At 40.0% G+C, this 24,333-nt stretch overlaps 1 protein-coding gene across 3 annotated transcripts; it reads left to right on the forward strand.

The window, feature by feature from the left end:
- Positions 1-838: 838 nt before the first annotated feature.
- On the forward strand, positions 839-24,121 carry Snx16 (sorting nexin 16). 3 transcript variants are annotated; one of them, XM_038347693.1, is made up of 9 exons: positions 839-1,002; positions 1,905-2,021; positions 2,883-3,355; positions 6,233-6,319; positions 7,302-7,450; positions 15,616-15,685; positions 20,700-20,836; positions 21,322-21,441; positions 22,469-24,121. In XM_038347693.1, the coding sequence occupies exons 3-9, from the start codon at positions 2,981-2,983 to the stop codon at positions 22,563-22,565; spliced, it is 1,035 nt and encodes a 344-aa protein (XP_038203621.1). In that variant the 5' UTR covers positions 839-1,002; positions 1,905-2,021; positions 2,883-2,980; the 3' UTR covers positions 22,566-24,121. The 3 variants fall into 3 exon arrangements, with proteins under 3 accessions (XP_038203621.1, XP_038203622.1, XP_038203623.1); XM_038347694.1 differs by having other exon boundaries at positions 1,910-2,021; XM_038347695.1 differs by lacking the exon at positions 839-1,002 and adding an exon at positions 1,187-1,205 and having other exon boundaries at positions 1,910-2,021.
- The last annotated feature ends 212 nt before the right edge of the window (positions 24,122-24,333 follow it).

The raw sequence follows: 24,333 nt of genomic DNA on the forward strand, positions 1-24,333 counted from the left end.
TTCACTTGATATTGCTCCAAAGACCTAGAATCATGAAAATATCTTTAAGACTGCACGATCTTACTGATAAATGGTCCTGTAAACTTTGATCTATAGCCATCAAGCACTAGTTACTGAAACATTATAGGACCTTAGCAGCCCAATATTGATTATCACTTGGGATAAATTACTAAGAAATTTGGGAATCTTTGCCAGATGAAAGTTCTAAATTACATGGGACAAATACACAATAAAATATGTCCTAGGTGCCTATTTTTCAAATCAGTTTTCGTACATCAAAGAGCTGCTAATTCTGTTTTTTTCTTTTTGTTTGTTTTTTGTTTTGTTTTGTTTTGTTTTTCAAGACAGGGTTTCTCTGCAGCTTTAGAGCCTGTCCTGGAACTAGCTAGCTCTTGTAGACCAGGCTGGTCTCAAACTCACAGAGATCCGCCTGCCTCTGCCTCCCGAGTGCTGGGATTAAAGGCGTGCGCCACCACCGACCGGCTGAACTGCTAATTATGGAAAAAATACTAATAACCTTTTAGCCCCCAAACCAGTGATAACTACAAGTCCCATGATGCAAAGCTCGAGCCTGACCCTAGATTACCCACAGTGCCTCCTGGGAAATGAAGTCTTTTTGTCACCTACTTGGCAAACCAGATCCTGTAACCTCACTTCTCATAAAGTCGCTTTTAAAAGTAAAGCTTGTGACAAACCATCGATTCCCTGGGAGGAGATTGGATTTGTTCTGGCTACTGCAGAGGCAGGGACCAACAACTCCAGTGAGAGCCTGGGGGGGGGGGGAGCGGCACCGTGCTGTGACGTCACTTCCTGGAGCCGCAGCCCCGGCCATCCTCCCTCCCTCCGGTTCGCGGGAACCGGCCTGGGCGGCTGAGCACAGGCACCCAGCTGCTGCCTTCGGGTGAAGGTCACGTGCGTCATCCCCAGGAGGAGGCGACCAGCCGCAGTCGAAGAGGAGCCGCCTTCCTTAACCCGAAAGCGGGGACCGCAGAGCGCGCCCAGGTAGGACGCGGGAACACCTGCCGCCTCGACGGCTGGCGAGGGTGCGGGCCGCTGCGGGACCCCACGTCAGCCTTGACCTTCAGTCACCCTGGGGGCTGGAAGCGCCGAGCGGAGACTGAGGGGTCGCGGCCGGCGCAGACCACACCGCCCTGCCTTGTCCCCCGGGCCTGCTGTCATCCACCTCTCCCGTCCAAGTGAGACAGGTAGCTTTGGCGCATCCTCATGGGGGACAAACGTCAGGCGCCCCCAAGAACGCGCGCGACACGCCCTCCGCTCGGCTGCTCCGGCCGGTGGAATTCCCGGGTGCAAGCGTAGGCCGTGTTTGGCAGCCCGGGACCTCAGATGGTAGATGTCAACCGCTGGCGCTGAGAACTCTGAGAAGTCATGCTCAGTTATCCTTTCTTTCTTTCTTCTTCTTTTTTTTTTTTTTTTTTGGTTGGGGGGGTGCGTCAGGAAGAACTCAAGAGGTGAATCAGCAGCTAGGGGTTCTTGAATATTCGATTGTAAGGAAGGTTCACTGGCCACACGAGGTTAAAAACCTTGTTTCAGCGTCTCCCAAGGGCAGTAGAGTTGAGCAAATGAAGCTGGGCTGGTAGGTGCCCTGTTGTTGTGTATAGACCTGTCATTTCTAGCAGTCAGCACTTAAGATTTTGGAGTTTGTTACTTAGTGATGGGATGATAAATCATTACCTTTTTATAGTACAAAATGAATCTGACACAAAATACAAACATCTTTTGGGCCCTAGATTGAGAATTAGTCATCTAGAAACTAAAACAAAATCTTAAACTTTTTAATCTTGTTGATTGTACATCCTGATTAAATTTTGATCAAAATTCATTAACTTGATCAAATTTATTTTTAAATCTATGTGATGCTAAGTTTTATAAAATGTTGTCTTCAGAACAGTTGTTGCTGGCTTGGTGGTTCAGGTGCGTATCCCTGCGCTTGAGGCTGAACAAGAAGATCAGGAGTTCCAAGTCTATCTGGACTTCTTAGTGAGTTCACAGGCAGCACCTTGGTAAGTGAGCAAGACCCTACAAGCCCAGTGTGTGCTCTTCGCGCTACAGTACGGTCTTCAAGCCGGGAACTAGGCTGGAGATTTAAAAACATACAGAGACACGGGGACACGGGTCATCCTTGAAACAAGAATGCCCCCTTGACTGTGTTCAGGGGCAGCTTATATAGGACTCTGGCCACACCCCAGCTCTCCCAGCTACAGACCCATCAGAACCCATTCCCCTACCATCAGGGTCTCGTGCTCAGAGCAGCAGGCTTCAGAGCAGAGGAAAACAATTGTTTACAGGAAATTCAGGGTCTGGTGGTCTGCGGTCCCCAGCAAGACCCCATCTAAAAATTAAAAACATTTTTTGAGAAGGGTAGAGTGCCTATCATTTACAAGTCTCTACCAAAATAAGAGTACTTCTTAATACATACTACTAAGTTTATGATGGACTATGATTAGCATGCTTACGCCCTTGGTATATAAAAAGGCAATGTGAATGATTTTTTTTCCTTTCTGTTCCTATGCTGTTCTTGTAGTACTGTCAGGATGACAAAAATCTCTTATTTTTTCCTCTGTTGGGAGGGTGTGTTTGTATGCATGTTAGGATTAAGTCCATTTGAAATGAATATTGCAAAAACGGAGGAATGAAAGTAAGCAGAAAAAAGAATTCCATGTATTATGAGGGTTAAAAAAAGAGAAATTGAGTAAGTTTTTTCTCTTTACCTTGCAATCAAGAGTCCACAGAAGTAATTCAAATTAATGATATCAGAAGTATATCTTCATAAAATAATTGAGTGCCACAAATTTTAAAAAAATGGTTTTTGGAGTATATTTTAGGTAGAACACTAACCCTTCAATATTTCCTTCTCGTTTTAGATAGTGAATTTCTAAGAAGAAAATAATGAACTGCATAGTGGTTGTCCTTTAAGGGTTGGACTCAAAGGTGCACAGGTTTGTTGCCAAGGCCAAAGAAGATGGCAACCCCTTATGTCCCAGTTCCCATGCCAATAGGAAACTCAGCTTCTGGTTTTACAGCCAGCAGAAATCAAAGGAGTTCTTCTTTCGGTAGTGGCTCCACAGGCTCAAACTCTTCCAGAGGCCACTTAGAAGACCCAAATATGGGTAATTTTAAGCAGACGAATGTTCAGGATCGGATGGATAGTACATCATCAGTCTGTGGCAGTCCTCTCATCAGGACCAAATTTACAGGCGTAGATTCATCCATTGAATACTCGGCTAGACCCAGAGACACTGAAGAGCAGCATGCTGACTCGGTGAACTGGGAAGAGAGACCTTCTACACCGACCATTCTGGGTTATGAAGTTATGGAAGAGCGAGCGAAGTTTACTGTAAGTGTTGCTTCTGCACACAGTGACAAATCAGAGACTGGTTGCCTGTGTCCTTAAGCGTGTGCTCTTTAAGGCAGTCCCATTCTTCACGTTCTTGACCGTAAAGTTCTGTGGCTTTATTTTACCAGTAGACATACCTCGGTAACTAGCACATAGATAAAGAAAAAGAACATGTTTTACATACTTAGAGCACCTCATGCTTCCTGACAGCCAGTAATCACTCACCCGCTGCTTTTCTGGTAGTCTCAGTTAATTTTGCCCCTTTTTGTCCTTGACACAATGTGGCTGTTGAGCATATACTCTTTAGATCCAGTGTTGTTTCAGCATTATGCTTGTAAGAGTCACCCTGAAGCTTGCATAAGTTAGGTAGCTCATTTTTATTGTTGGGAATACTTGTTTTTTAGGTTCTTCCAGACACTACTGCTTTGATATTAGTGTTGATCAATTGGGAAACACACGTACACATTTCCATTTGCAGTACACTTAGGAGTAAAGTGCTAGTTCAGAAGCCCAGCCGTGAAAGAGACTGGTGAACCATGCTCTCTAGAGGTCACTCCACTGCAGAGTGTGGGATTTCTACTTTTTCCACACCTAACTAGTGTGCCACCTTTTTTGTGTATTCCAGTTTAGATAAGATGTGAGTTTTCTTACCTAGCTAAAGTGGAGGCACATGCCTTTAATACCAGTACTTTGGAGAAAGAGGCAGGTGAATCTGTGAGTTCAAGGCCAGCCTGGTCTACTGAGGGAGTTCCAGAATGGCCAGGGCTATACTGAGAAACCCAGTCTCAAACCACCCCCGCCCCCCCCCCCAAAAAAACAACCAACAAACATCCTCTTTAGCTCTTTGGATATTATCTTATACATCCTCTTATACATCTCCATTTTGCCGATCTCTGCATTCTATACGCAAGTCCATTTTTAAATATGTGTGTTGTGTCTGTTCTTACTTTTCCTTAGGTCGTGCAATAGATACTACCATAAAGTGCCCCAGTGTGTTGCTCTCTTTCCTTATTAATACCCTTTCCCTCATTTCTTCTTTAAGATGATATCTCACTGTGTAACCCGGGTTCTCTCTTCTGTTGCCATTGCTTCTCAGATGCTAGGATTAGGCCATTTCTACTTAGCATGACTCTGCCTAGCACTTTTTTATAATTTTTGCCTCCTCTAATGTTTTGTCCAACTTTTTTTTTATTAGATCTTCCATGTTTTATATCAGCAGACCATCCAAGCACGATTCTTATGTCCATGTTATGATGAAAGGCTAAGCCATTTGTATTTTTCTGTGAAATCCCTTAATCGGACTTTTATTTAAAAGCACTTTTTTCCCAGTGTTGCCTATGACATAGTTCATAAAGGTGAGTCCCCTTCTATGCTCCATTTTTCTGTCTTACCAGTTCCACAACCCTGATTAGTACAGCATTTAATAGGCCTCGATACCCAGTGTTTGCAGCACTCAAGCTGTTTCTTGGGATGGCCTCTGCTGTTGTCTGCCCTGTACACTGTTTTTCTTAGGTCTGCAGATCAGCTGGACAGAACCTTCATCTTCATGGCACTATCTTCACCTAGCTGATAAACCATTGGCTTTAAGTCTTTAATAGTGTTTTGTAGTTGCCGATGCAGGTCTTGTGGTCAGATTTGTCTGGTATAGCTGTTTGATACTCTTAGAGGAGATCTATATTTATTTGTTTTCTGTTTTTTGACTACTTTTTTAAAAGAATCTGTCCAGCTCTAATATTGTTGGGTATTTATTCATTTGTTTCTTTTATAGTACTTTCATACAGGGTTTCCCTATGTAGCCCTGGCTGTCTCTGAAACTCACGTATAGACCAGGCTGGTCTTGCACTCATACAGATCTGCTAGCCGCTGCCTTCCAAGTGCTGTGGTTATAGACATGGGCCACCACACCCAGCCTAGTTTATATACTTTAGTATTGCATGTTTATGCATATTGGGCTGTATGTGTTTTTCATTAACCCTGCTAAAGTCACATTAGATCAAAGAGTTTGTTTTCGGATTTTCTTGCAGTAAAGTTTTTGTGTTTTTGCTGATGGTTCATGCTGTTAACTTATGCATAGAGGAGAAGACCTCCAAGAAAAACTGTTAAAATTTTTGAAGAAACAATCTAGTATAAGATGCAATTGTGTCATACTACTGGGAAAAGATGCAAGTCAGTGTGAAAGCGTATTCATAACTTTTCACCAATTCATAACTTTTCACCAATTATGACCTGATAGCTGTTTTTTTAGTTTGACCCGCCCATCTTATGTAAGAATGTGTACTCATTGAGAGTCTGCTAGGGGGTTGGAGAGATGGCTCAGTGGTCCCGGTTTCACTTCCCAACACTCACATGATAACTAACAATTGTCTGTAACTCCAAGATCTGACACCCTCACACAGATATGCATGTAGGCAAGGCTCCAATGCACATGAAATAAAAAAAAAATGTCTGCTAGGCGTGAGTGTTTGGTCCACCTAGATTCTTGTGTTGAAGCCTAACCTCCATGATGGTGCTGCTAATAAGTAGAAGCAAGCTGGGGAGGTGGCTCTGTGCATAAAAGTGCTCGCCACCAAAGCCGATGGCCTTCGCTCATTCCCGGACCCTCACGGTAGAGGGAGAGAACGATTCCAGATGTTAGTGTCTGACCTCCACACATGTGCTGTGGCATTTTATCTTAGTCATACTTTTAAAAATTATTTTGGTGTCTCCATCACTATGTATTTAATTATCTAAATGATTTCATATTTCTTGTGTAAAAAGTACTAGATATATCAAGTAAAGTTTTCTAGAAATGTTTGACCTCTTTCTTTGTCTTCCCTCTCTGCTTCTCCCTTCTCTCAATATTGTTTTCTCTGTATCTCCCTCTTTCTCTCTTCATAGGTATATAAAATACTCGTAAAGAAAACCCCAGAAGAAAGCTGGGTGGTTTTCAGAAGATACACTGACTTCTCTAGGCTTAATGACAAAGTAAGTAGTCAGTAAATCCCAAGCTGCCTCTCAGTTGTGAGTTATGAATCTGTTCACTGTGTCTTTGTGGGTTCATAGGAACATCATAGACTTTCATTTCACTGTAATAATCTGCCATGCCATCTGCATAGTTAGCTGCTTATTTATGAAAAAAATGTCCTAATATAGATAGTAAATGTTTAATGTTTCCTATATGACTATATAACCTCAAAAATTTGAGAAAAATCTACATAACATCACTTATAATTAAAGGGAAATGAACAAAAATTTGTAATGTTAGTATTAGTTCTGTTACTTTTACACTGTTAAAAGTCTCCCTAGTAGTGGCTTGCAATAAGATGAGGGTGCTTTTTAGGCCCAGACAAGCTCACAGCCAGTCTTGGGCCAGGCTGGACTCTTTATCTGGCGTCTCTGGGGAAGAATCAGCTTCCAAGCTCATTCAGGCTTTGGTCAGAGTTTAGTTACTTGATGTTGTAGGGACAAGTCACTTGTTTGATTGCTGCTGTCTTAGGGCATGGATCCATCCGTATTTGTGAGTCCTCCGTCTTCAGAGCTGCAGCCCAGCGTTGTTTGAGTCAGTCAGTGACTGCTCCATAGCTGGAGAGAAGATATGCAGATAGATAGTTATATAGTATTTAACAGTATGTATGGAATCAGAAATGCAATTACAGCCGCAGTGAATCCGACTCCTTATCCACAGGGATGACTAATGAGAGAAAGTAGAGAATCCATGTGCAGGCCCTGGAGCAGCTGGAATGCCTGCAGCACACCTGGGAGGCACCAAGAAGCAAATGCAGAAAAATCCTTAGTTGGTTTAATTATCTTAAGCTTGTTTGGTGAATAATTTCATTTAGTTAATGGTTTAGAACACTACTTAATTTATGTCATTGAGTTTAATGTTTCTCTCCCTCTCTCCCTCTATCTCCCTCTCCCTCTCCCTCTCCCTCTCCCTCTCCCTCTCCCTCTCCCTCTCTCTCTCCAGTTGAAAGAGATGTTTCCAGGCTTTCGATTAGCACTTCCTCCAAAACGCTGGTTTAAAGATAATTACAATGCGGACTTTTTAGAAGACAGACAATTAGGATTGCAAGCATTTCTTCAAAACTTAGTAGCTCACAAGGACATTGCTAACTGGTATGTAACAAACTGAAATAAGAGATTATAAAATCATTTCAAAAGCCAATTTAAACTGAAGAATTAATTTAGGACTGACTTCATATAAGCACATAATAGAGGGTGGGGATTTAATTATTTTTCTCAGATCTCTACATGGAATTTTCTTGCTTTCTTTCAATGGAGGAATTTATTTGTCGTATCATTTGTATTAAAGTTTCAAACATGAAGGGAAACTCTATTTTAGTATCCTGCATATTAGAAAAATCCTGCATTTAAACAAAAAATGTATATAGTATTCAACTTTTTGTTAATATAACAATAATTTTAGGGCTAATATTTTTATGGTAATATAAAAATAGTAATAATATTTATAGTAATATAAAAAATATCCAAAGTAGTATAAAATTAAGAGGTTAGATTAATACATGTAGTAAAGTAACATTTTTGGAAACATTGAACAGCGGATCAAGATTATTATTTTTTTTTACTCTTAATATAAGAAAATCCATTAATGAAGTATCTTGTTTGACGTATTTACATTAGTAGAAAAATTAGGACTGTTTTACAAATGCTACAGAGAACATTTACAGTGAACAGTAGCAGATGGTACATGTCTGTGGCTGTTTTCGTTGTTCAGATCATGATGGAAAATAACCAAGAAGCCCTGTGTCTCTTCTTCCCTTTGTTCTACTCCGTCTTTGCATGTCACCTTCAACCTTGCATGCTCTGCCTGAGCACCTGCTCGTCAGGGTGTGTGGCCTCGGCCTGAGAATGGTCTCCAGACACATTGTTGTCTTCCCAGACCTGCCAGTCATCTTTCACACAGCCCTCACGACTTCAGTCTCTCCTCATGTGTAGGACCCACTCACACGTGTCTACTTTTCCTGTGTCGCTGCCATCTCCATCCTCCTGCAAGCAGGTCTAATCTTCCCTGCCTGCCTTTCCCTCATTCACTCTTCCTTCTGTAGTTCACTATACCTCTCATGCTTTGGTGATGCAGTTTGATGAGGTCATTCTGGTCCCAGCCTACTTGACTATCTTTCCATCACGGATTCGTTATTTCTCCATTCTCTGTACATCTGCCGTGTCCATCTCCTTGTCTAACATTTTCATGCTCCTTGGTCTTGAAGTATGTTTCCTGGAAAGACAGTGTTTCAGACTTCTCTCTGGTAACTCCTATACATCCCAAAACTTTCAACGCAGGTTCACTTCATTAGGTAACTGGCTTTCTTGACTAGCCCCTTGCCTCTCCACCACAAAAACCAAGGTCTCTCCTTCCTCATAGTATTTGTAGGAGGGATCACTGGTTTTAAAGTTCTCTCCTAGTGCTTTTAGACACCTGTGGTATGTAATGAACTTCTGTATTTCTAGGTAGGATGATACTAGCTTTGTACCAAGCTTAAGAATGAGAAGATAGCACTTTAGCCATTACCAGTGTAATTTTCATGGCATGCCCATTAAGAAAGGCTGGTTGTTTCTTGACTTTTACCATATTTTGGTTTGCATAATATTTTTTGATTATTTGGTTTTGTTTCTTTCACCAGATTGTAAGGTTTAGTTATGTGGTTATTTCATTATTGTGCAATGTGCCATGCTTAGCACAGTGCAGACTTGTTCAGCTCTCAGAATTTCTTGAATAAGTGAATGCCAAACCTGTTGTTAACTCTATTAGAAAAGAGAAGTTTGTGCACATGAGACAAAATACTTGTGTGTATATGCACAGAAATATATATATTTACATTTCTCAAAATACAAAAGAAGAAAAGTTATCATTAATGCCAGAACAAGAAAAGCAGTAACAATAACTATTAAGTACTAAAATCATAGAAAAGGTCCTTGAAATTTATCTTACACTATACCATAAAGAAACACTGTAATATAAGAAATCTATACATGCTTGCTCTTTTCTCTTGCCCCATATTCAGTAAACCTTTGTACTGAAAATGTGCTAAATTACACTCTGTGGACCATGTTAAGTAACTTTGTTTACAATTTGCTTTTTAAGTAGCAAAATGTAACTTATTCAGATGCATAGATTTCAAAATTACCAGGACTAGATTTCAGTCATTAAAAGTTAGGCATTGCAGCCAAATGTGGTACAGAAGCCTGGAGTACCAGCCCTTGGGAGGTAAAGGCCAGATGACTGTGAGTTTGAGGACAGCCTGGGATGCGTGCAAAGGTCATATCAAAAAATAAAATAGATGAAATAAAGTAGATCAAATCTACTTATCAGGAAAAAGAAAAAGATGTAGGTCAGTAAAGAACATATGCCTTGTATACACAGGACTTTGAACCTTAGAGCTGCAAGTGAAAAGAATAGATGTAAACTAGATGGGATAGAGCAGGCCTCTAAACCCAGCAGTTGAGGCAGGCAGATCTCTGTGAGTTAGTGAGTTCCAGGCCAGCCAGGCAGGGCTATGTAGAGCAAGCCTGTCTCAGAGAGAGAGAGGGAGAGGGAGAGAGAGAAGAGCATTAGTTCCTCTTGCACAGAGCACCTGCGGTCAGTTTCCAGCCATCTATTAAGATGGCACAAGTCCCTCTTCTGACCTCCATGGGCAGCAGGCACATAGTTAACTTACATGCAGACAAATCACTTAAATGCACAAAATAAATCTCAAAACATTTTTTGAAAGATTACTGAGACAGCACATCTCTGATCATTGGTAGTTGCTTTTCTTAATTTACAAATGTGCATTTCAGGAAAATTAAAGTGTCATAGCCAAGTAAGATGGTGAAAGTATTCGTTTTCTTGGCATCTTAGAGGATTAAAATTTACGAAGTTTCTAGTGTACTTCAGCATTTATTCATCTAGGCCTATTGCTATTTTTGTTTTACATCATCAGGATTCACGGAATCCAGTTAAGAACTTATATTGATTGAAAATGGAATACTTTTGTTTTATGATAAAGTACACATTAATTTTTCTGGGTATTATGTAACATGTAGCTTACAGTGAAAGACATTTCTTTAATTGTTATGCATAAGAAGGTGAAGAGAAGGATTATTTATCTGTCATAAGGGTTAACCCCATAACTCCTTGGTCTCATGTCTGTAGAGAAATCGGGCTTCTGTTTGAGTAAAAGAAGGAAGTTTGTAAATTACAGCTCTGTCTGATGGAGATTTTTAAAGTAGAGGCACTGGAAGGGAGGGGGGAACAGTACTGGAAGGGAAGAGCAGCACTGGAAGTAGGATCTGTATGTTTGGAAGATAAGGTTGAGTTTGGGGGTCGGAAAAAAAAATGTATGAATCAGAAAGGAAGAGCCAAAGATCTATTTTGCAATTCAAGGTCAGCTTCTTAAAACTGACATGGTAGCTGCCTGCTCTGTTTGCATCCTCTCTCCACCTTCCAGGACCAGTTCCTCTATAAACTTAATGCCTGCTTCTCAGCCTGTCCGAGGCTGAATTCCTTGCAGCAATTCTGTCATCTTGGGCAGTGTTTCTGTTGTGTTCCATGTGCAGGATTCCAGGTCAAGTCATGTAGCAGAGGGAAGAAGAATTCGCTGTTCAGAGTCTTCATTGTACTTAAAAGTGTAGGAGAGAAGAAACTTTCCCTTTTGCTCTGCTGAAAATAGAACAGAAATTTCCTCCCAAGGGATAAAAGAACAGATAAAATTTATACATTTACAATGAAATATATGGCGGTGTAACCTATACTCAAGCACACAGGGAATGAGGCAGGAACATCTCAGTTTCCATACCATCCTGGCCTACACTGTCTGTCTGTCTGTCTGGGACGCTGGAGCATTGGCTCAGGGGTTATCGGGGCTGACTGTTGTTCCTTTGGAAGAGTCCCACATTCCAGTGCCCACAGGGCAGCTAACAACCATGTGTAACTCTGGCTCCCAGAGGATCTCACAGCTCCTCTCTTCTCCGAGAGCATGGTGTGCATGTAGTGCAGACAGACATACAGGCAAGCTCCCATACACAGCAAAATATCAAAAGGTTAAGCATAAGGGTACCTTTATTATTATATATAAATAATTGTCTGAGTGTTCGTTCAGTCTCCACTGTCCCTTCGGGTGATCATGTGCACTGAACTTTCCGGTAGCCAGAGCGCCTTACCACGCAGCTGTCACTGCACAGCTGGCAGCGCTCAGTGCTTTAGAATTGCTCCAGCTGCGACAGGCAAAAGCGGAGGAAGCGGGAAAGGAAATTAAAACTCCTAGTTTAAAGTGCTGAGAATATTGTTTCCAGGTCTAGTTACAAAAGACTATTTCCATGATAGTGGGATGTATTAGAATTTTTACCCATTCAAGAAATTTTTATTTAGAGCGTGTGTGTGAAAGTGCGGCTTCACTAAGATGAAGTAGATGTTGGTCCCGTATTAAATCCAAGTGAGAACATGTGCCCCCAGAAGTAAGAGTGGAAAGAAGTGATATCTTCTAGCTGAGGAAACGTCAGAACTTAGGACTGGATGACATTTGGGCTAGTCTCTAAAGAATTAATGATATTTGTACCATGTTGGAGAGAGTGAAGAAGGATTCGCCAGATGAAAGAGAACTTTCTAATCAAACTGCAACAGTAAAGCCTAGGAGCATATGTTGGGAACACCATGGTATTGGTTTGTCTCCGAGTTTAAACACGGCTGTTCCTGCCGTCTCCCACACTGACATCAGCTCACCATTATGCACCGTAACAGTGTTTCACTCTTCTCCGAGTATGCCACATCCTCTTTCCAGTGTCTTCTCCTTTTAAACTCTTAAATCTACCAGTTAAACCATAAGAAGTCCTGTGGAAAGGAGCTTTCAGACCCTAACAACAGACCTGTTGGAGGAGGAAGAGGTGGGTAATGAGAAGCTTCTATGATAGTGCTAGACCAGCTAAACCATGAAGCCCAGGAGACAGGTGAGGGTGGCGTGCTGAGCCAGGGCGACAGCATGCATGAGTGGAGGTAGGTCTGCGTGAGACACAGCTCCAGATCAGGATGTCGGCTGCTGCAGTGTGGAGGAAGATTCACACTAGCGAAGGTCACAAAGGACCACTGATGAGTAGAGGCTCTAGTGGGCTAAAACTATCCCGGGAAAAGTGGTCAGAATCTAAGCCCCCTCACTACCCTTTCCCACTGCTTGAGAAGCCCCACAACCTCCCACTGTTCTCCACTGTGATTGTCTCTCCAGCCTTGATTCCTCAGTCTTCACCTTTAAGGCTATATTCAATAGCTTGGTGTGTATCTTTTCATCTGAAATCCCTCATTGTTGTATGATACTTTGATTGCGTTCTAACAGTGAAGTTTGTTTTGAATGAGAGAGTGGAGACACTAGCTGACCAAATTTAACCACAGGGGTTTTGGAGGACTGAGGAAGTAGTAAGGCAGGGCTTAGAGAGGGTCTCAGCCCTTTTGGAGGAGGAAACGGAAGAGAAAGGAGGTCACCTGTGGCTTTTCCGCAGCTTCTCTGATCATTCAGGTTCTTACCCCGTTATCTGACTCCCAAATTTTTATTGATAAAGAATAATTAGTGAAACGTGTCACCTCTTAAAACTTTTATGTAAAGCCGGGCGGTGGTGGCGCACGCCTTTAATCCCAGCACTCGGGAGGCAGAGGCAGGCGGATCTCTGTGAGTTCGAGACCAGCCTGGTCTACAAGAGCTAGCTCCAGGACAGGCTCTAAAGCTGCAGAGAAACCCTGTCTCAAAAAACCAACAACAAAAAAAAAAAAACTTTTATGTAATGGCTTCTATGTCAAATTTGGCATTTCTATTTTAGTATACTTTTTTTTTTTTATTTTAAGAGGCAAGGTCCTGCTTTATAAGCCAGACTGGCCTGTAGCTTATAATCCTCCTGCCACAGCCTCCCAAACAGAGGCTTGTGCCACTGCACTAGGCTCTTTTATTGATTCTTATTTGACCTTTTAATGAGTTTAGGCCTTAGTTTTATGATTTTTTTTTCTTTTAGAATGCAAAGTGAATTGTAAAAAAAAGCCTATGTAGCTACTAAAGTACTAATCTTTCAAAAACTGGCAAAGTCTAAGGAAATAAATTATCTATGAAAGGAAATAAGCAACAAGAAATAGTAAATATCAGATGAAAGTTTAATAATGTGGTAGTTTATTAGGAACATAGTTTAAAGGTACAATTGGACTCTTAGAGAACACTTGTTTAAGAGAATAAAAGAAAGATTCAAGTTAGAGCAGAGATTTTCTTGGATGTAAAGATGGGGCTGAACTGCATGCAGCAAACTTCTTTTTTTTTTAAGATTTTATTTATTTATTATGTATACAACTTCCTGCCTCCATGTGTGCCTGCAGGCCAGAAGAGGGCATCGGATCTCATTACAGATGGTTGTGAGCCACCATGTGGTTGCTGGGAATTGAACTCATGTCCTCTGGAAGAACAGTCATTGCTCTTAACCACTGAGCCATCTCTCCAGCTCCTACAGCAAACTTCTTTCTCTTGAGTTTTAAACTGATTTCCCCACACATGCTAACAGATGGTCTGCCATGGGACAGGGGTCAAGTCTTCCCTTGCTTTTCAGTTCCTGTTTTCAGATTTTCTTTTCTCTCTTTCATCCAGAGTATCCTAGATGAGCAGTTTGTTCCTGTGGCTCACTTGTATCTGACTGTAGGTGTTTCATAGAAAGACTGGCTGGGTGGGAGGAGCTGTAACTCCTACACCATAGGCCAGCAGTCCTGCTCTACTCTGTGCTCTTAAACCAGGGGCAATATTCTAAGCGCCAGAACTTGATAGTCATACATGCAGATTGAGTGTGTTCAGAGAGAAGTGTCCTACAAAGAAGTATTTGGCTTAACCAAAACATAAGACAAAATAATTTTCAGGTAGAAAGGGACACAGATTTAAGGTCCATCTCTACCCCTTGTACTTGGTGACACTGTAAAGGTCATTTTTCTGCCTAGACTTTGACACCCTTCCTGAGATAGGGAGATGTCCTGCCCAGCAGAGCTGCTGTGCATTTGAAGCGGTGTGGTGCAGTCAGTGTCAGCGCATTGATGCTGCTCCTTGGAGAGGAAGCATTCAGGAGACGGAGTACGATTTGGTGTCCAGTTACCCTGAATGGTCCAAGAATGAGTGAAGACTCAGAAGTAGAAGCCTGGGGCAGACAAATAAAGGAAATAACTGGTTCCCCACAGGGTGGTTTGTGTAAACACACACACGCACGTAGAACAACACTTGTGGTTGCCTGAAGCTTGAAAGGGACAGAAACATAGCAGGTGGTTCTACATCACTGTCCATCTTCCGTGCTCATGGACATTTGTCTTTTCTCAGCCTCCCTGGACATGTGTCCTTTTTCCTGTATTATAAAGCTTAAAAACAGTCTAGAGTTTGCTTGCCATCGGCTCCTTCTCTCTGTTTTTGGACTTCATGTTGTTAACACTGCTTTTTTATATTCCTATTTTCTTTTTGAAGAGCTCTCACTTAATATCCAACTTACCTCTTCATGATTATAGTGACACAGCTTTGTCATTGGAAACCTCTCGGGACTAAAGTGACCCCAAGTCCCATTCTCTTCAGTGCAGGGCAGCATCTCCTTTATGTAGGGTGGCAGTTAGTAATGTTCCTTTCCTTTACCAAAAAAAAAAAAAAAAAAAAAACTGTAAGCTGCATGTATAGGCCCAGCATTACTGTGAGGAAGAGGAGGGCATGTTATTGTGAGGGAGTTGATGATCCACCTTCTTAAACCACTGCTGATAGAAAGTAATATACTTCATTATATAAAACATTTAGAAATTAAGGATTCTTTCTCTTAATATCTGGGGGAATATGTATATAAATAATAAACATAGCAAGGGCAATCTTTACAGTGTTTCAGAGTAAAGGCTTTTCAGACTTTGGAAGCACTCTGAAGGAGAGGATAAGTAAGAATTACTTTCCTTCATAGCAAGGTGACAGCCGCTCAGTGCTGTACTGATGCTTCTGAAAGTCAGAGTGAGGGTGGCTGCCCAGGCTGCTGCCCTCTGCGTTATACTGAACTGTGTGCATTGTGTAACAGGAAACTTGTGATTCTCATTTCCATTTGTAGGTCCTATGACTAGTATAATGCCTTTGTATCTTTCTTAGTTGATATTTGCATGTGGCTACTTACGTGAAGACACATACATGAATCGCTTTTTTATATATTGTCTACAAATTGCCTGCCTCACACACTGTACAGCTTCAATGTAACTTTTTCTTTCTGCTGTCTTTTGTAAACTTATTTGTATGCCAGCTAATTTTTTTACCTTTGAAAAGCCTTGCAGTGAGAGAATTTCTTTGTCTGGATGATCCACCAGGTCCATTTGATAGCCTAGAAGAAAGCAGGGTAAGTGCTGTATTATATGTCATGTGAAAGAGGAATAAATAATACAGTACAATTACTACATTGTTTCTTGAATGGATTAGCAAACAGCAAAATATTATCATTTCAAACTGCAGTGGTTTTTATACAGACAGCTTTTAATGTTTAGTCAAAGGTGACTTTGATGGAGACGCGTGGTCCTAGTTTAGTGAAAAGACAAACTGCGTACGGGGCGGTAGAGATAAAATCTAAAACCCTCTGCTATATTTTACTACAAAATGATTCATAAAATGCTACAGGAATTTGCTTGAATTGGCTTGTGATTTTATGATGGTCATTCCTTTTTTAAGGCCCCAAGTGAGGAACTTGCTGTTAGACTCCCCTTGAGCTGCTCTTCAGCAGTAGATAGGGTTGTCTTGTTAACAGTTCAGCTCATGTTTGATGGTACTCATTGCAGCAATTGACACATTAAAGTGGCCCATTTCTTGAAGCAATAGGCTAGATTCACAAAGCAGATTTGGCTATAATAGATTAGCTATAATTTTATGCAAGTTTACCCCCCAAATGTTTAATGGCATTTAAATGAAACAGATTTAATTGGTAGGCTTGGAGTTTTGTTCAGCTAAACTGTAGCACTTGTTTGTGTTAGAGTAAACGCTGTAGTTGTTTAAACAGCTTTATTAAAGGAAAACTTCAAAAGCTTTGCTCATTTGTTGTTTTGTCATTTTGTTGTTAAATACCCAGCTTAGTAGTTTTTAGTATTCATACAGCTGCGGCACCATCGCCATAATCCAGTTTTAGAGGATTCACATCACCTCAAACATTTTAGTCTGCACCTCAGCCCAAAACAATCCGTAATCTGCTTCCATTCCCTATGAATTTGCCGCTTCTGTTTGTTTCATGCAATAATGTGGGCATGTCTGTATCTGTAATCCACATGCAGTATACATAATTGTTTGTATATATGATGTGTATGATAGAGTTTACATATTTTAATCTTTTCTACCTTCTCTCACTTAGCATGTTTACAGGGTATTCCATTTTATAGCTTCTATCATGAGTTTTTATGCTGCTATCATTTTATAATGTGTACACCAACTTACATTTCCCCTATCACCAGCTGAATGATACTTAGTGTATGCAGTTTTATACCAAGTCACACTATGGACAACTTCTTCTACACACTGGTGCATGCATGCTTTCCTTTCTCTGCAGTGGTTTGCTGGGAAAGGAATTGTTTTCTTGTTGCATCCTAACATCTAACTTTAAAGAAACTTTTCTAAACAAATGGACTATTTCACCTGAGTAGTTTCCACTGTAGTTGGGAGAGCTTGTTTCTCCATTCCCTCACAAACATTTAACAGTAGACACTCCCTTTTCCCCCATCCCCTTGGATGGGTCATTTCATCACCTTCTCTGTCATCTAAATGAAAAGTTAGCCTTTGGTTTTATTGTCGTTCCCATTATGTGATGGATGCTTTGCTCTGTCTCTGCCTCTAATAACATAGGAGGCCTGTGTTCCTCTCTCCCCTTCACCGAGCTTCCCAGGCCTGGAGGCTGCTGCTTTACCTCAGCTGTGGAGGTTTCCTAAGAAGTTGTTTTCAATCCCATACTCCCTTCTCCCTATGTCTCCCTGTAATTTTCATTTTGTTGCATAACTCTGAAGTGTTGTTGATTTTTCTCAATTAATTTTACTCAAGTCATTTTTTTCTTTGTTTTCAAGATTGGATTATTTCTATTGATTTGTTTTTGAACTCAGGGATCCACAGTTCTATCTTGTCAGGTCGGCCATTGAGTATTTTTTACTGATTTTTTTTTTAATTTTAGTCCTTGTATTTTTTTAATTCCAAAATTTTAATTTGCTTCTTTTGTCATTCTTTCTTATTAAGATTCACTATTTAGTGAGAATAAATACACCTTTAATTTTTTTCTGGCTTTAGTGCATCTAGTGCACAAGCTGCTTCAAAACTCATCTATTTTGTATACCATTATTTGAGGTCATTTAGAGATAGTTTCTATTAACTGTTGTTTTTCCTGAGAGTGCTTGGGTTTTTTTGGTTTTTGTCTGTCTGTTTCCTATTGTTTTATTAAATACTAGATACTTCAGGAGATGCACTTAGCAGCCTTGATCTGGTTTCTGTTCTCTAGACTGTTATTGGTCTCCTCATTTAATAACTGTGATATTAGTCTCTGCAGCATATATAGTCAATAGATTTGGGCTTGTTTTGTTATTTTGACCTAGAATGTGTTTGAAAAGTTAAAGTTCCAGCTGTACTTACGTGAGGTTTTTGTTATATGGGGTTTGGGAGGATTTTGTTTTGTTTTATTTTGTTTTGTTGTTGTTGCCAAATACAAATGAAAGCAAACCATAAAAAAAAGTTAAAGTTCCATTTTAGGTAGACACAAAACATTTGGCATTACTACTTTTTCTGTTCATGAAGAGAGTTCATGATTTCTGTTCCTTTCAGATAGAGTGTTCTGCCTTCCTCCAACACAGTTCTTAAACATTTTTAATTTTTACATTTTTCCTTTTTACAAAAATATCTTTTAAATATTTTAATTCAAAATATGCACTGCCTGAGTTGAAAAAGAATGGAGTTGGTTTGAGTTGAGATTTTTGAAACTATAAAACTATCGCATAGGAACTGGCTCATTGTTTGGCAAGGAGAGCTGATGAATTCATTGCTAATTTGGTTGGAAAACCTAGTGGAATAAATCACCAAAACTATATTAAGCCTGTGCATTCAATAAGGCAATGTAGACTCTAGCTCCTAGAATTTTTCTGTAATGAATGTAGGGTCTTAAGACTACATTTGAAATGAGTATTTGCAGGCACAGAAGATGGCATGCCTCACATCCATCATTGTTTGATGTTACAAGTCATCCAAGGCAGTTTGGGTCTGGCTGTTTTCTAAGAGCACAAAGCATTTTGAGGTCTCATTAATAGGAGAATAGTTCCATCAGCATACCTTTCCAGTGGTTATTCTGCAAGCATAGTCTCTAGAGACACCTTTCCTAAGATCGCGCTCCCTTGTGGAGATGGAGGGTGGAGTTTTCTGTCAGTGTGTTACTCTTCACCTTCTTTGCATTTGTCTGTCAGTTGACACATGGGCCGTGTGTCTTCCCAGTGCTCCTGTCCTCATTCACCTCAAGGACTAGCCTTTTGATCCTAGGCTGGTTTTCTTGGTGTCCAGCTGGCTGTTCTATGTTAATGCCTAGATAGGGCTCTGATACACTTGGCCCATTACCATACTTCATCATATTTCCTGTGCTTTTTATTTAACTACCCTCCAGTATGCAAATGTAATCTTTAAATTATGTTCTGATAGTAAAACTTGCTTTTCTGTATGGGTGAGCACTCATCCCAGTACCGCTTATAAAGTAAAGTGTTCACCTCCGTCACTAGTCAAGTCTTCCTGTCTCATGAGTCATTCATCTGGCCAGTCAGTCTAGCTTCAGTTAGCTATCTCCTCCTGCCAGTTCTATACAGGCGATTATAGTAGCTTTAGAAGCTTAGAGTCCGAAGAGCAAAGGTTCTCGCCCATGTTTGTTTGTTTTCAAAGTTGGCTATTTATTCTTCCATGTGAATTTGATAATCAGTTCATGAATTCCTTGAAAATCCTATTGCATTTTACTTGGGAATATTCTTCAATAGAGGTTTTAATACTTTTCTCCTTTAACTTCTAAGACATCATTAAATTTCAATAATTCTGTTAGTAGTTGCTGTTTTATAATCTAAATTTTTGTTATTGAATTGTTGGATTTTGTATGTTTATTTCACATCCCTACTGTATTTTTGTAGATCCTTTTGAATTGTCTGCATATCTCATTGTATCCTTACAATACTGACAGCCAGTTTTTCCCTACTGGTCTTTAATGTTGGCATTTTTCTGTATTATTGTGCTTGCTAATATATCCTAAGAGATAAATTGAAACCATCATAGCAGGCATACTTTACACTTCTTCCTAACCTTAAAGAAACTGGCATCATGAAATGTTTTCTGTAAGCTGTTGGTAGCTGTGTTTTGTTCACTTGTTACTGCCTCTTCGTAGGTTAGGAAGTTATTCCTAGTTTACTAGGTTGTAGGGTGTATGTATCTGTGTCCTGTTGATGGTTTTATTACATATGTAAGGATAACTTTGTGAGCAGTCTTTAATCAACACAAATTACATTCATAGATTTTCAAATGATAATTATTTGCGAGAGAAAATTTCATGGCAGGGTGGAGGGGAGCATTCAAGGCAGGGTTTCTCTGTATAGCTTCATAACCTATTCTGGAACTCGCTCTGTAGCTCAGGCAGGTCTTGAACTCACAAAGATCCATTTGCCTCTGCGTCCTGAGTGCTGGGAATAAAGACGTGCACCACCACCACCCGACTGAAAATTTCATTTTTAATTGCTGAATTTAGATGATAATGACTTTGTATCCAATTCCTGAGTGTACTGTTATTCTTTCTATCTATTGTTGAATCAGGTGTAAGGATTATTTCAGTTTCCTAAGGTCAGGAATCATTCCTTTCTCTGTTCTTCAGAGCTACTTGAATACTTTTGTTATTGGAGTCTTCTTAGAACTTGTCTGAAAGACTAATTTGACTAATAATTCCTTTAGTTTATCAGATACAATAACCATTTCTATTGTTTTTAATAAATGACTATAGTTTATTCAGATTATACTTGGGAAAAGCAGTTTTGTATTTTTTATAGAAATCAAGAGCTTTTATGATTTTAAAAATAAAGGCATGTAATACTATTCTTCATTTTCTTACATGATATTCTATTACTTTATCTGTAATTATACATCCACTTTCAGTGCTTCCTACTGTGATTATTCTCAAGGAAGAGAATTTACAAGTACCCCTGTGCATGGGAATTACAAAATAGCAGTAATCTAAAAAGATAAGCGTGAAGAACAAATTGCTTGAGTTTTTACATGTATTTCTTTGATACCTGTGTTCCTGACTCTTTCTTTAGTAATGTTTTAGAAAAGGGTACTGCTTCAGTACATAATTTTTCTTTGCCTGCATGTTCTTTGTAAAGGCATTCTGTGAGACTTTAGAAGAGACTAACTACCATTTACAGAGAGAACTACTGGAAAAGCAGAAGGAGGTGGAATCCCTGAAGAAACTGCTCGGGGAGAAGCAACTTCACATAGACTCGTTAGAGAGCAGAATGAGGTGGGTCATGGCACATTCCCTCCAGTCCCGCAAGGCTGATTCCTCACATTCTAGGCCCAGTGGCCTTCAGATTTGAATGTGACCTAAGAAATTTCTGATTCTCAATGTCTTGGGCTCTTGGCCTACTTTCTTGTAAACCGATTGGATGTAGGAGGCTGAACATTTCAGGATGAGAAACCTCAGGAGATAGAACTCTGACTCTTGAGAAAGTGAAGTGCTTTCATGTTATCAATGTAACATGACGTACTAACTTCTAACTGCAAAAGCTGGGGTTTGCCTTCCCACTGGTATATACTAATGCATGTGGGAAAGACTCTCAATTATTACAGCTGCTGAGTTCACTCTTGAGTCCTCATTTAGCAATTTACTAGCCGCTTACTGTACAGACATGGTGGCTGGAGACTAAGAATGCTGCATGTTTTCATAACAGCGAAGGCACAGCTGTCTTTCAGAAGAAATAACTTTGTGCTGAAATGTACTTCTAGAACGTTGTGCTTAGAACCTGAAGCATCACTGTATGTGTCAGGAGCAGACGGCGGACAGATCCTGCGGGTGGAGTCCTCCATACTTCAAGTCAATCGCGATGTCTTGGATGAAGACTCTAGGTATGTAACTGTCTCAGGGTTTCTGTGGCTGTGGTGAAACACCAAGACCAAAAGCTACTTGCGGAGGAAAGAGTTTATTTGGCTTGCTTGTTCATCATTGAAGGGAGTCAAGACTCAAACACGGCAGGAACCTGGAGGCAGGAGCTGATGCAGAGGCCATGGAGAGGAGCTGCTTCTTGGCTTGCTTCCTTCCTCTGGTTTGCTCAGCCTGCTTTCTTACAGAACCCAGGACTGCCCAGAGGTGGACACTACCCTCAGTGGACTGGGCACTTCGCCATGATCATTAACTAAGAAAATGCCCCACAGGCTTTCCTATAGCCCAATCTTATGGAGACATTTTCTTAATTGAGGTTTCTCCTCTCAGATGCCTTTAGTTTGTGTTGACATAAAACTATCCAGCACAGTAATGTTTAGTTTACTGCAGCCTGCACATTTCAATCCAAAGAGTATTCTTCATGAACTTTGTGTTACTAGATCATGAATCTGCTCATGGAGAAAAAAAGAAAAGAAAGAAAAATATTAAAGTACCCTAGTTTTTTCCTGAGAAGTGAGTTGGCTGGCTCTCCAGTCTTTCCTAATTGGCAAATTGCAGGCCACTGTGAGACTTTTCTTGGGAAATCAGGTAGAGGCCAGTGAGGTGGCTTATTGAGTAAAAGTGTTTGCTGCCAAGCCCAACGACTGGCATCCAGTTCCTTAGTCCCACCTCAGTGGAAAGAGAAAACCAACTCCCTTAAGTTTTCCTCTGACTTCACACATACAGGGGCATACACGCACGCACACACTCTCTAAATGAATGAATGTAACTTTTAAGTGGATAGCATCTAAGGAATGACACCTAAAGTTCACCTGTAATCAAGATAAACTTGCATATACATGTACACGTACACATAGACACAAATAATTTCTGGTTAAGTATGTAACGACTTCACATTAAATGTGTAAGTAGCCTTTCTGTGAGAAGATAGCAATAAAGTGAACACGTGTCTGCCCTTGTCCACTTCACTGACATGATTCTCTTCTTTTACAGAGCTAATAATAAGCCACACTTCAACCCTCGAGAAGCCAGAAGTGCGATCACAGACATAGAGGTCGCACAGTTGGCGTACAGTGTTGAAGAGGACTAACCCTGGTGACAGGGCTCTCCATCTCAGCAGATGCTCTGAAGACGACTGGAACAGAGAGAGCAGGAGTGCACGTGTAGAAAGTTTACATAAAGTTTCCTTTTTTAAGTTATTGGAATAAGAACTATATTCATGGCTGCTTTTAACTGTCTTTTCCAACATTGTATTTACTACACTGAAAAAACTATTTAGAATTGTTATCAGGGCCCATATTCTTAAAAACTTTACATAAATTATTACAGTGTCTTGCCTGTATATTGCTCCAAGCTCTAGTGTGTGTGTGTGTGTGTGTGTGTGTGTGTGTGTTATGTGTACTTGTATTAAATCACCAGTTATATTAGGTGAAAACTAACTGCATGTTAGAATCTGGGTAATGTTTCTATCTCGGACATGATATAGGTTTAAATCAGTGGACACCATAGGGAAGATAAAGATAAATCAGTTTGAAATGTTGCTTTGTCCATCATCTCTAAATAAAAATTGCTTACTTGAAATGTTAATACCATTTTTAAAAAAAGATGACTTTCTAAAGCCAAAGATAATGTGTCTTGAAGATCTGTAATTAGATAGGCAAAATGATAAAATAGCCTCGATTTAAACGATGATTAATTAATGTCAAGATACTTACTGTAAGTGTCCTGATTTATTAATATCTTGTACTTGCATATTTTCTGCATAACCCAACTCAGTTCTCTACTCATTGGTCCAGTGGAGTTTGCCTCATTCGGAACACTACCTCTTTGTGCTAATCAAGACATATTCTTTTCAAAATATATTACAGTTTTGTGGCAAGTGAGTTACAGAAAAAGAAAATAAAATACATAACCATATATACTGCAAACTCCCCAAGTAGCTTGACTCCTGGTGTTCCATTTGTATTTCTCTGTGTGTGAAGATGTTATGCTATATGGTGGCTGATTTCATTTATAATGTATTTAGCCAACTGATGCACTTTATGCTAATTAAACTCTTTTGTGCCAAGTTCAACTCGTGAGTTTCTTTAGTAAGTGGAGTTAGCTGGAAGAATGTTGTATGCCTTTACTGTTATTACAGAAGTCTTCTAAGGTCTGTGAGCCAGCCTTGTGAAATGTTATGTCAGCTCTGTGTACAGTTGTAGAAATGCCTTCTTTCATCTTGATAATGTTTGTTTTCTGCTTCCACTGTTTGAATATTATTATTAATGTGTATTATAATCACAGTAACATCTCAAAATTCCAATTGGCATTGGACTACATATGTTTTCTAAAATCTGAAAGACCCTCCTGGAGCAAAGAATAACATTCTCATATCTCCTTTATAATCTAAAGTGGTATCAGTATCTCAAGATAAATATTGAGGTGCAGTTGTTTAAGTTCTGCTCACATACATACAGTGACTCTTGTTAACCTTTGATCTTACAAGGAAAATATTTTTTACCAAAATAATAAAATTAAGTCTTTGTCAGAATACACAGTTATGCTCTGAATCAGAACATTTTTGTTAAAGAGGATTAAAAATGTGCTTACTTATCCTTGGAGATAGAAAAGAGAATAATAAATGAGTCTGCTTATTCATGTGAAGTTATTGTAGGCGTGGCAAAAAGCTTGAAAAGAACAATCACTTAAATTACTCGATACCAGTTGACCACAATGGCCTTTGTGAATGCATTATGTTAAAGTACAGATGTCTGCCTTAAATCCAACTTCTCAGATTATATTTTAAGTGCTCAATGACAAAGTCTGTTTATTAGGTAAACTAATATTTAGAAGCTGAAATTTTTTTACTTTTATAA

This window comes from Arvicola amphibius, chromosome 11 (genome assembly GCF_903992535.2).
Source record: "Arvicola amphibius chromosome 11, mArvAmp1.2, whole genome shotgun sequence".
Classification (NCBI taxonomy): Eukaryota; Metazoa; Chordata; class Mammalia; order Rodentia; family Cricetidae; genus Arvicola; species Arvicola amphibius.

Coding starts and splice junctions, on each gene's coding strand:
- Snx16 (XM_038347693.1), top strand. CDS start 2,981: ATGGCAACCCCTTATGTCCCAGTTCCCATGCCAATAGGAAACTCAGCT. Junction 3,356..6,232: donor AAGAGCGAGCGAAGTTTACT/GTAAGTGTTGCT, acceptor CTCTCTTCATAG/GTATATAAAATACTCGTAAA. Junction 21,442..22,468: donor GTCTTGGATGAAGACTCTAG/GTATGTAACTGT, acceptor CTTCTTTTACAG/AGCTAATAATAAGCCACACT.